General features: G+C 36.4%; 1 protein-coding gene across 2 annotated transcripts; it reads right to left on the bottom strand.

Moving 5' to 3' along the window:
• Positions 1–261: 261 nt before the first annotated feature.
• LOC140036875 (mitotic spindle checkpoint protein MAD1-like) lies at positions 262–10523 on the bottom strand. Of its 2 annotated transcripts, XM_072079905.1 has the most exons (16): positions 10141–10523; positions 9316–9415; positions 8725–8885; positions 7974–8171; positions 7801–7893; positions 7381–7497; positions 5974–6221; positions 5508–5679; positions 4726–4836; positions 4443–4646; positions 3890–4052; positions 2212–2302; positions 2058–2127; positions 1822–1950; positions 1596–1634; positions 262–620 (listed from the first exon to the last, which is right to left on the bottom strand). In XM_072079905.1, the coding sequence occupies exons 1-16, from the start codon at positions 10372–10374 to the stop codon at positions 531–533; spliced, it is 2220 nt and encodes a 739-aa protein (XP_071936006.1). In that variant the 5' UTR covers positions 10375–10523; the 3' UTR covers positions 262–530. The 2 variants fall into 2 exon arrangements, with proteins under 2 accessions (XP_071936006.1, XP_071936007.1); XM_072079906.1 differs by lacking the exon at positions 10141–10523 and having other exon boundaries at positions 9288–9416.
• Positions 10524–11913: the final 1390 nt, after the last annotated feature.

Below are 11913 nucleotides of genomic sequence, written 5' to 3'. Positions count from 1 at the left end.
TCTCCACAGCTTAGCACCTTTGTCTTCAACATTGTCTGCTTAGAAGTCCCTCGTAGCACCCTTATTATGGGGAAGTAGTCGACCAAGCAATCCTTTTACGGGGTTGAAGATTTAATGTAGGTATTAACTACTATTAGATTCTCGAGATATAATCCACTAACCATCGGTTAGATACCCGGCTTAAAAATGTTCAATTGAAAGAGTTTCTTCCAGAATTTCCTTTTTTTTTCCCCTTTTCAGCTGGCTTTTTCACTCGTCGAATAAACAAATTCCGGGCTCTTCTACAAAATCAAAATATTTTGAAAAACCAACAAACTTGAACTGAAAATAATCTAATGCTACCACACAGATTGTACAAAAGGATTATAAGCTAACCTAATTAAACGTAGCTGAGAACATCCACCGTGGAGAACCCACAGAATCGGTGGACCACCCGATCACTAGGACATCACACATTTAATGACATCACAACAACATCATCTCCCCTTATCGATGATGACATGGACAGCACCAAGGTATCATTGCATATTCTAAGATAGGGTCCGCTTATTGAAAGATTCCATGGTCAAGTTGGCTGTGAAAGCAGGGATGGAATTCATCTTCCGGATAAATATTTCAACCTGGAAAAAAGACGAGGAAAAGAACCATTTGAGCTTCAAATTATATCCTTGTCTTCTCCACTAAACAAGCATTAAGTAGTTCTTGCTGATGATTACCACAATAAAATGCTTAAATTTAAAATTCTCTTCTTTTACATGGCTCAGAGCTTTTAATAATCCACATAGTAACTACATAACAGTACAAACCATTTTCAGTGGGATATGCGGCTAGCATTAAAACCACATCAAACAACTAGCCAGAACTTACATATGCAGAAGAATATGATGACGGCATCCAGCACATGTAACTTTTAATGAGCATGTACATCTACATAGGCTTAATTTTATTATTATTTTTTAATAATTGTAGTTCAAACATTGTTTTCAAAACAGACTGCTATCCTCCTTGGTATGAGTTGCTTTCAACTTATGCCAAAAAAAAAAAGTATTCACACGAGCAATGGGTTCACAAGATAAATCCATATAAAGCATATGTATAGACAACAAAAATCGAGGAATAACTGTTGCCATCAGGTCACATAAATGTTCCAAAATCTTATTCTATATGGTCAGATTTTGATCTTAGGGGACTTCAAATCATTTTTCAACTATCGAAAAATATACAGTCCATCCCTTTTAAATGCTTAAGCTTCAGTCTTAGTATCTCATCCTCACTGCACCTTTTGGTTCGAGAAGTTCTCAAAACCACTGCAAACTCCCTCGCAATAAAAAGCGTAGATACAGTTCGCCTCTGTAATATAAAGACCATATCACCTTCCCCTTTAGGCATTTTAGCAAGCTACAAATCTTGCTCGGTTATCTTGCCAAGTGTCAATAACATCCTCACAACTACATTTCACTTGTGAATGAGATAGTTTCCAGCACCACCCATAATACAGGGTGAACAAGTCCGGTGGCAATTATGGAATCAATATGTTTGTTTTCAGAATCAAACAAGCAAGAAAGATCATCCATCAAGTGAATCAACTTTCGTACCTGGTGAGATATCTCAGGCTGTCTAGTGTAATCATTCACCTAGTAAAACAAGGAAACGAAAGTAGGTTAGTGACATGATCATTAGCAAAGAATCATGTCAAGTGGATTAAAAAAATTATTGATGAAACTTATACAATAAATTTTTCTTACTACCAGCCACCCTCCAAATTTGGAAAGCTTACAAATTCAAGTAATCAGGAAATGAAACCATAAAGTTGCAGATTACCGTGATATTTGTATTCCCTGATTCATATTCAAATTCAAGCCTCTCATCATCAGCTTGAGCATAGATAGATTGGAGTGTAAAACGTGTGACAGGGATTCCATCTGGTCGCTGATGATCGTCCATCACAATCTGAGACCACATTATAACAGGAATATCCCACAAAACAAGTGCCATACAATTTCAGCAACAGTCACTTGAGAAGCTACAATAAAATTCAGTTGAATTGCAAATAATACCTTGTAACCAAAAAGTTCACAGCAAGCCCTTCTAAAAACTGATATTCTCTCCGCAAATACAGTCTTGTATCTGTTCAAGTATTCAGAGCTTTATTTACTCTTGAGAAAGTTAAATAGCAAAGCAAATATTTAGACTATTTCACCAGCTGCTGACCTTTCCTCACGTTTTTCAAGAGTAGCAATTTGCTCTTTCAACTGAACAATCTTTCCAGAAACATAGGAGTCTACCAGTGTGCCAGCATCAGCTAAATTGTCCACAGAAAACAAAGCCAGATTATAAGAAGTTGACCAAGTATAACATGAGGATTTTAATCCATAGCGCCCAGTTAGTTTAGAACACACACAAAACCAATAGAGGTGTTTGTTTGTGGTCAGGCATTACAGAACTTGACAAAAAGGAGTTACAAGCAAATTAGGATGGTCCAACCAGTCCAAAAACTGTCTAACTGTCTTAAGCTGCCTCCTGCACTTCCATACAATCATTCTGCTAACTCAGCAAAGAGACAGTCACAGCACATTCATCCAGAACTTAAGTTTACCAACATCTTCACCCAAAACTACTATTACTTACTCATGCACCTTATCCAGTACCAATAATCAAATATAGCCAGCAATATGGTCTATCATTTTATTATGTTCACACTGTAGGCAGTTGATTTTTCACCACTTACCATCACTTCTTTTCCATAATCACCATAGTCTAGGTTGTGGATTGTTAAATTTTTCTCAGTTTCTCAAAGTAAGAATTCTTCATGGAACTCCACTGTTGGTCCCCATTCATGTGGCATGGACCACTGGTCCTTGATTTCAGTTACACCACATCTAAGCCCTCAACTTTCTAGCTTGAACCAGTTAAGCAACTCGTTAGAATTGTGAAGACACAGCGAGCATTGTAATTGACAGGAAATAAATAATCCAAACCCCATTTAACTTCCCACATCCTCCAATTTTACTCTCTTTGCAGAGGTCAAAATTAGGAAAATCAAACTGCATCTTTCACCTTCTACCATTGTGTCCAAAAAGTGCAATAATGGGCGGCATTAAAGAATGATTTAAGTCATTACGGAAATGAACTAATGTGGTAGAGGAGGCAAAGAATGTAATTTTCCATTCTTACAACAACTAACATGTTCTGCATCACCCACCAATGCGACCAAGACCAAGGGCTGCTTTACCCAGCTTGTTTGCAGAGTTTTACAGCATAAAGCATATGACAAATCCAACAAAAGTTTCAAGGAGGCACATGTTAGGCAATTTGTCTGCTTTATGGTAGCTGTTGTTATTCACCAAATAGGGGAATCACTGGACATAGAGTCAAGTCAGAATCAGAGGTTGGTTATCTTGCTGCTGCATTGGTAAATTGATGCTCCAGTGTCCTGATGTCTTATGAAGTTTATAGGTGGTGGCTGATTTTCATTTTGGAGCTCCAAAGTTAAATCCCTGAATTTCAAATGCCTATAACAGATAGTCTTTGTCTTAGAAATGCAACAGTTGAATTTCAGTAAGATTTTATGTTTTACTCAAACCATACCTTTCACAACATCATTCCTCTAATCAATCACCCTATTCTAGCAAATGCAAAGCCTAACAAACAGGCAATGCTTCGAATGAAACAAAAAAAAAAGCCTACCAACTGCTAAATTCCTGGAGTATTTAATCTGCAACTGTATATATTTATGGCAGCCTATTCTTGAGAAAAGTAGTCTATCTACTCCAAATCCTTCCTTAATTGGGAAGCCGATCCATATTTGAAACTGACAACAGTACCAAAACAAAGTGAATACTTCATGTTAATTATCCTATCACTTGCACTTTCAGGAGTCTCAGATTACCTGATTGCTTTTTCAACTCTTCAACAGCCTGTAACTTCTCCTTTGTCTTTTGCAGCTCATTTTGCAAAGCCTCTATTGTTTGTTTTGCCTCATTGTCTACAGCAAGAGTATTCACCATTCTCAAAACTTTTGTATTTGCAGATGAAAAATCGCCATGCCCCAACTGCAGCAAAAAAATAAATAAATAAAGGAACTACTACAACACAGAAGTTCATGATGCTAGAACAGAAGAATATACAACTTGTTCTCGTCTGCTAAAAATCTGCTGATTCTAACTTTTGCCTTAAGAAAGTCCTTTTGTAAATCTTGTTTGGCAACCTTCTAACTTCTAATGTACAATAGGTGAAACTTTTAAATTTAGTTCAGACTTCAAAGTAGCTCATCATCATTCTTTGCTCTCACTTTTCTTTTATAAAAACATTAAAAAAAAATGGGGCGTCTTTTGCCACTTCCTATTTGGTTACCATACCCATAAGCGTGAAAAGGTGCTCAAGAATGATAGGGACAGCAAACATCAGAACATCCTAGCAAATTTGTAGTTTAGAAAACAAACCTTGGACTCCAATAGAGCTAACTCAGAACGAAGTCGATCACCCTCCCTCTCTAATGACTTTATTCTTCTGGCTTCATCAGTTAGCCTCACACTTAGCAACTTAATTTCATTTTGCTGGTGGATATTAATAAGGTTTTGCTCGTGCAAATTGCTTTCTAGTTCCTTTATATAGTTCTCCTTCTTGGCAATAGATGCTTCCAGCTCCTTTCCTCACAAACAAGTTACAGGCATTTTAGTTAAAAATCCACAAAAGTATATGTTGAAGAACATTGACCACACCAACCTGAACAAGTGCTCCGCTTGTTACTTCTGGCCCACCCTGAGCATGCTTTTCCCTATTTAATTCATTAAACATATTTTTTAGGCGGTCTCTTTCTTCCAAAGCAGAAGCAAGCTGCAGTGACACAAACAAGCACAGCAAACCTCATAAATGTAGAAAATACAGACAAGAACTGAGTTTTGAGGAATGAGATGGCAGTACTTGATTTATTGCTAACCAAACAACAGAAAAATCAACCTGCACTATGTAGCTTTTGGAACTTTGACATAAAGTTTACATTCATCATTGCCTCAAATTCAAAACACAATCTTGGAGCAGTATCATAAGATTTCCAGTCATTGAACCATGAAATGGCCTACATATGACTTTTCACCAAACAGACCTTCAGAGAACAGTCAAAAGAAAAAGCACAACTAACTTTACCAGTTCTAGCAAATTGACAAAGCTTCAGAAAAAAGGAAGACCAAAGTGCTCTTGCCTCTATCATTCCCTACACCCTTCGACCCAAATTAGGTTATGAACACTCAGTTCTTCATACAGAAAAAGCATTTTCTATATTACTAGTAAGATAAAATAATCATGAATTTTCCAATAGATTATTACAGCTCACAGAGAAACAGAATGGCTTCTGAAGACAGACACAAGAATGTCCCATTTTGCTGCAGAAGCTTAGCAAAAGTTGCTGCACTTTGAATATGATGACAGTAAACTTCTTTTTGAGGGTTGGGAGAGGGGAAAAAAGAGAAATACTATCAGGCACAACAGCAAAGTCATGTCCTACTAACCATCAATTCAATCCTCTTGACCTCTGACTTTGACGATTCTGCCTTCTCTTTAGCCAATGTAGCTTCAGTAATTGCATTTTGTTTATCAAGCTCTGCAGCATCTAGAGCCACCTCAATCTCTTTCAAACGTACCTGTGCCTCGCCAACTTTCATCATGCTATCAATCACTTCTCTGAACATGATGCCAATCCAAAGTCAAAAAATCCCACATGCAGGAAATATTCATTAACATATAAGAGATGATGTCCAAAGAAACAGGGTTTATTAATTAAAATATACCAAATATTAATTTAGTATAAGCTACCCACTTTCCAGCATTAATGAATAAGAGAGCACTAAAATCCAAACTCATTCTTCAAAACATGTAGAAACTCCTTTATTTAGCAATTAAAAATTAAGTGAAGTCTTTTGCTTTTGGAAAGTCAAGTTGATGACCACAAAAGGTAGGACTGCGTCAAATACATACTTTTGCAGAGCTGCAAATTTCATAGGTACGTCATCAGCACATGACACGCCCGGAATATCTTTCATCAAAGATTTCCAAGCAGACAACTCATCCTGTAGCTTCTCAATCCTCAATTGGATTTCCGGCAATTTAAGGATGTCTAACTCCGCCCTTTCTCTACGTCTCTTTTCTTCTTGTAATTTCTCCTTCAGTAACTCAACATTTTCATGAGAGGATTTCAGTTTTCTTGCCTCATGTACTTCAGATTCCTGATTATTGGATTAAGGTGAATTTAAATGGCTTATCAAATACTTACAGCTGCAATGTGAAGGGAAGACACAAAACAAAAAAAGGAGATACATTGTACATATGAGCAGTGAGAAAGGGAAAGCAGTGTCAAAACTAAACAATAGAAAATAAAAGTGAAGTACTGATTTGGAGCATCTCAACAGTCAAAATCCCAACAAAAAATGAAGTAAGTATTGTTGTTGTAGGGTGGCCAAAGGCCGAAATGTATATTGGGGAAAAGAATTTTGTAGCCAACACACAAAACATTCCAACTAAATGACTTCATAAATAGAGAAGAGAAGTAATAAAACTAAGTCCACCATGTGAAGTTTTTCAGACCATATTACGTGATGATCTGAAGTTCAAGATATTAAGAGCAATCAAAATTGCAAAGATGCTTTCATAGTTCATACAGAAAACATTACATGCACTTTCAAACAAGTAAGCTGTCTTTACAGAAGAGGAAACAAGGAAACAGCATAACTAGATAAAGCTAGCTGATATTGTACATTGAGGCTATTCGGCCATATGAAGTGATAAATAGGTAAATTCTCCCAAAAAAAAAGAAAAGAAAAAAAGATTTGTATTACTGTATATCCCACTTGAAAGTCAGGATTTTCTGTGATGCACTATTTGGAACAGAAGAATCATCTTGCCACCCTGCAAGTCCAATTACCAGCTTTTGGACTTGCTATTAGTTTCTTTGTAAGCGACAAGCCGAAAATACACCCATTGTGAGGTATATTGTACATCTCTTTCCCACTATTTTGAGCTATTTTCTGCAGTACATTATACACACCAAAAAGGCATACAAGTGTGCAGTAAAGACCATGCAATCTAGCAAACAGGAAGCAGTACCCATTGGACTCCGTCATTTGATTAAACTTAGTAGCCAGTAATTAAATTCATTTTTCCTTAAATTTCTCGGCTTTTTGGTTTTTATTATCTTCAGTTGTGCCTAGAATATATTCAAAACAACAATTGTCCTATACCGAATCACATAAATACTTTGAGGCCAGGATCATTCCAACTCCATGTACCCAAAATTTGAGGCATCGGTTCTTCAGCATTCTCCAGTGACTTGGAATTAGTAAGAAGGGAAAACACATTTAGATCATAACAGATAAGAATACGACTTACATAATTCCTGAGTTCTTCTTGCAAATGCTTTAGCAATATACTACTGTCTGTAGAGGGAGATTCTTGTGGAGTAGCATGTAACAACCTTTTCTCCATCTCACCTTTCTGCTGCATGCACTGGTCAAACAAGAAAGATCAGTATCTTAATCCAATGGTAAGAAAATTTCAGCAAAATACTTAAACCCCTAAAAAACAAATAAAGAAGCATGACTGTGGCAACAGTAAAATAACAAAAAGAAAAAGTTCAAGAAGGAAAGCTAAATTCAAAAATAAGTATTCCGTGTCAATCAGTAAATCCATTGATAGGCTGGTATGGAAAAGCCAAAATCATGACTCGTAGCAAATGAATGAACCCCAAAGTCTTGGGTGAAGAACAAGGACTAACACTTCATAGAATATGAGAACTAGGAAATTTATAACCTCATGAAGTCGCTTTCTGAGTTGTTCCATCTGATCCTTCAATAGTTTTGACTCTTCCTCTGCATGTTTAGCTCGGCATTCCATTCTCTCAAGCTAAGCAGCCAAAAGAATAAATTTACATACAAATGTCCAAATAAACATGATAAAAATAAGCAAAACAAATAGATACCAACATCTGCACTAATTCTGGACACAGAAAGTTTTGAATCGCTTTTCAGGTGCGCAAGCTCATTCTGGAGCCGAATTTTCTCCTTTTCGGTACTCTGAGAGACCTTTTGTAATTTCGCCTCCAGTGCGCTTGCTTTTTCTTCAGCCAATGCTGCCAAAGATTGAGCCTTTTCGCGAAGATTCACCTCATTTTGGAACTTTATCTACAAAACCAAAAACAACAGTGACTTGTTACTTTTACACACAAAATTAAACAGGATAACCATATAAGCATATCATGTGGTGTCCATAATTATTCAAGCTAATTGCAACGTACTCAAAAGTATGTATTTACTCCACACCAAGCCCAAAGAAATGTTAGTTTGACACAGAACTGCATGCATAATGATTAAGAACTAAAAAAACATGAGACACGTTGCAACATAAAAGCCATGGCCACAGGTTTCACAGCACAAACTTGCAGAATCAAAAGGAAGCTCCTAAATAAGCCTCTGATATGGTGCTGTAAGAAAATTACGCATTAAACCGGTATCAGCCCCAGTTTTCCATTTTCTACCCACTTATAACCCAGATTCCAGTGCTTCATGCAATAGAAAAGAAATTTGTGAAACTTATAAATCTCAACGCAGATTGAACTCCCTCTACCAAAATACTTGGAGTAGCAGGACTCCATAAATTTACATCAGGAACAAGTAAGCCAACTTCAGGAACAAAAGAAAAATAAGCATGCATAAACTGAAGCTGTATGGGAAGCACCTCAAGCTCATTAAACAACTGCAACTGTCTCCGGAGACGTTCTTCAGAAGAGTTGACCCCCTTCATTAGCTGTTCTTGAAGATCCTGTTCACGTCGTTTTGCCGCTGCAAGTTCTTGCTCTGCAGATAAAAGTTTGTCTCGAAATCTTTTCCTTTCAGTTTCTGCAACAGCCACAAACACATCACAGTACTAGTTGACATCAGTAAATATACTCATCAAGAAAAAAATTCTTCATACAAAAGAAAGAACAGGGGAAATTAGATCACAAAATTTGTCTCTGTCTTTGAGTACCCTAGAGTACAGCTCCTTGTAGTGTGGAAAACACACCACTGAGAAAATCTTGATACATAAATTTACAATCTTTTAAATATATTAAGTTGGGTGCTATAGATAATTTTTTCAACTAGACAAAAGTATTTTACACTGCCAGATGTTTTCAAGACTTCAGTAAGGCATTTGCTAACCTTAACCAAGCCTGTATATCAAGACCTTGATTAAGTGAACTTATAGTTCATTGCACAAAAGAGAGAGGGGGGGGGGGGGGCAAGTGATCTTAATCTTACATTGAACATGTATTATTTTGTTACCCACCAGCTTTGCAAAAATCTTCATTCAATGCATCAAGTTTGGATTGACACTCACGAGCCTGTTTTTCTGCATTGCTTAGAGCATCAAAAAACTCAGCTTTTACCTGCAACAATGAACAAGTATTGCAGCCATAAGTGATAGCATTAGCAGATTTATCAAGCAAAAAGGATGTCTAAACATATAACGTTTTCTGTAAGTGCAAATAAGTAATTATCTACCATACCAAAAACAGCTAAGTTTGGCACGACATGCTGTATATTAGAAACATAGCAAGATGAAAACCTGCAGCTGAAATATTTCCATAATAAAGTTTCTACTTCAGTTGGGAAGATTATAAGTGGAGCAAAAAAATGCTTGATATCCGAGAAAGGGGCCTGTCTTCGTTAGCTTCGTCTTAGGCCAATTATGGACAAGCAATTATGATAAGGCTGTTTGAAAAATTCCGAACATGTTTTGTTATCAAAGTTTGTGAAAAGACAATCAGTTGTCTTAAGCACCTGAACAGTTTTGTTTTCTCAGAATCAGCATATTTCCTCCTTAAAATTAGCTAAAAGCAAGGCCGGATGCAAACTAGAACACATCCAGAAAACTTTCAACTTTGAAAAGGCTACAATCAGCTTATTTTTAAGCTAACGATATGAAAACATGCCGCGCACATTTTCAGCTCAAGAACCGCCAAATTGTATAAAAAGTAATCAAAAGAATTCAGATTGAACATACAAGGGATCCAAAAACCTCCTAAACTCTTCGGCTACTCCAGAACTAGCCAAGCCACCTACTAATTTTCCATCAAATAAATAGCAACAATTTGAAACAAGAATAAAGTACCATTTGACGGCATTGATAAGTACAGAGCATATGGTCGGAGGTGATAGGATGGTCATGAGACGATTCCGGCACCGGAGCCGACGGAGAGTCCTCGTAGATGACCAGCTGCTTGTTACTATTAGAAACATTATTTTTAGTATTATTAGGGCTACGACTATTCAAAAATTGATTATCTTCTTCAAGCAACGCCGATTCTGCCCTTCGCTTTCTCGGCGCTGGAGTTCTCAGAATCATTGTTTGCTAATACAAATAATCAAAATTTAAATGCGCAACTGAGATTCCTCTCGTTCCTCTAGTCCTACGTCTTCAATCAATCTTCCTCCCTCTATAAATTCCCAGTGTCAAACGCTTGCGAAGAGTATCTGCAACCTGCAAGTTTGAACTGGATTATCAAGGCGCCTTTGCTAAAGCCTATAAGGACCGGAATTTTTCAGCTGCATCGTTTGCGTTTGCTCCTTTTTTTTTAAATATACGGGTCACTTTTTGGGCTTATCGTAATGTATCCTCCAGTTTAGCCCATATTAATCTCTCTCTCTTACACACACACACAGATGTTTTATATTTTTTTTTATTAATATGAAATGCCTATTTTGTCCCTTATTTAAAATTATATAAAATATGAATTTATATTTCATAAACTCAATTAGGCTCGATTAAACTTAATTGAGCTCAAAATAAGCTCAATTGTGCTCGTTGAGCATGAGTTTGAACTAATACAAAATAAAATTGAACTCGAACTTAAAGTCGAATTAGACTTATAAGGGTTCGACAAACTCGAACTTGAGTGCAAAATTTTTAACTCAAGTCCAACTCGAATAATGCACTACTCGATTTCGATTCGATTACATCCCTAACTCTCACTTTTCAAACTTCATAATTTATCTTTTTCCTAAAGTATGATAGTGGTTTATGTTCCGTAAAATTGAGTAACTTACGAACTTACTCAGTCAATACTTGAGTTTGAACTCACATTGACCAATCTCAAGCGGCTCAAATTACTTGACGAGTCAAGTTCAAATTTAATATGTGAATCTCAAAAACTCGTCGAATTTAATCAAACTCAATCGAGTTTCACATATATATGTTTTTTAGTTTTTTTATTTATTAATATGAAGTGTCTATTTTGTCTCTTGTTTTAAATTATATAAAATATTAAATTATATTCCTTAAACTTGATTAGGTTCGATTAAATTTTATTGAACTTGAAGTAAGCTCAATTGAACTCGTTGAGCATGAACTCAAGCTAATGCAAAATAAAATCAAGTTTGAGCTCGAATTAGGCTTTCAAGAATTCGACAAGATCGAGTTCGAATTCGAATTTAAGTATTTTAACTCGAGTTCAAATCTAAGTATTTTAACTCGAGTTGAGAGTAGTGACTTTTGATACTCTTTCATGTTCTTGCACAATGACTCGAATTTCATAGTTTATCTTTTTTCTGAAGTATGATAGTGGTTTATGTTCAGTAAAATTGGTTTTCAAACCAACGTTGTTGACATTGCATTTTTCCTTCTTTCGTTATTTTTCTGGTACAAACTAAACAATCTTTTAACCACTAAGTTGATTTCTATTGCGGACAACTGCATATTTTTTAGATATTTCATCATACAGCCAAACTACTACTCTTACCAGAATAGCATTGGGCAAGAACATGCCTTTGCCCCCCAGTTCTACTGATCACATCGTCCACCAAAAAAAACCTTCACGTCTTTCGCCGACAGAAACCAAAATCTCCTGATAGACCGGGGGCTTGAGCAAATCTTGCCACCCGCAAA

Source organism: Coffea arabica, chromosome 2e (genome assembly GCF_036785885.1).
Source record: "Coffea arabica cultivar ET-39 chromosome 2e, Coffea Arabica ET-39 HiFi, whole genome shotgun sequence".
In the NCBI taxonomy this organism is placed as follows: Eukaryota; Viridiplantae; Streptophyta; class Magnoliopsida; order Gentianales; family Rubiaceae; genus Coffea; species Coffea arabica.
This window is presented reverse-complemented; position numbering and strand designations above follow the sequence as displayed.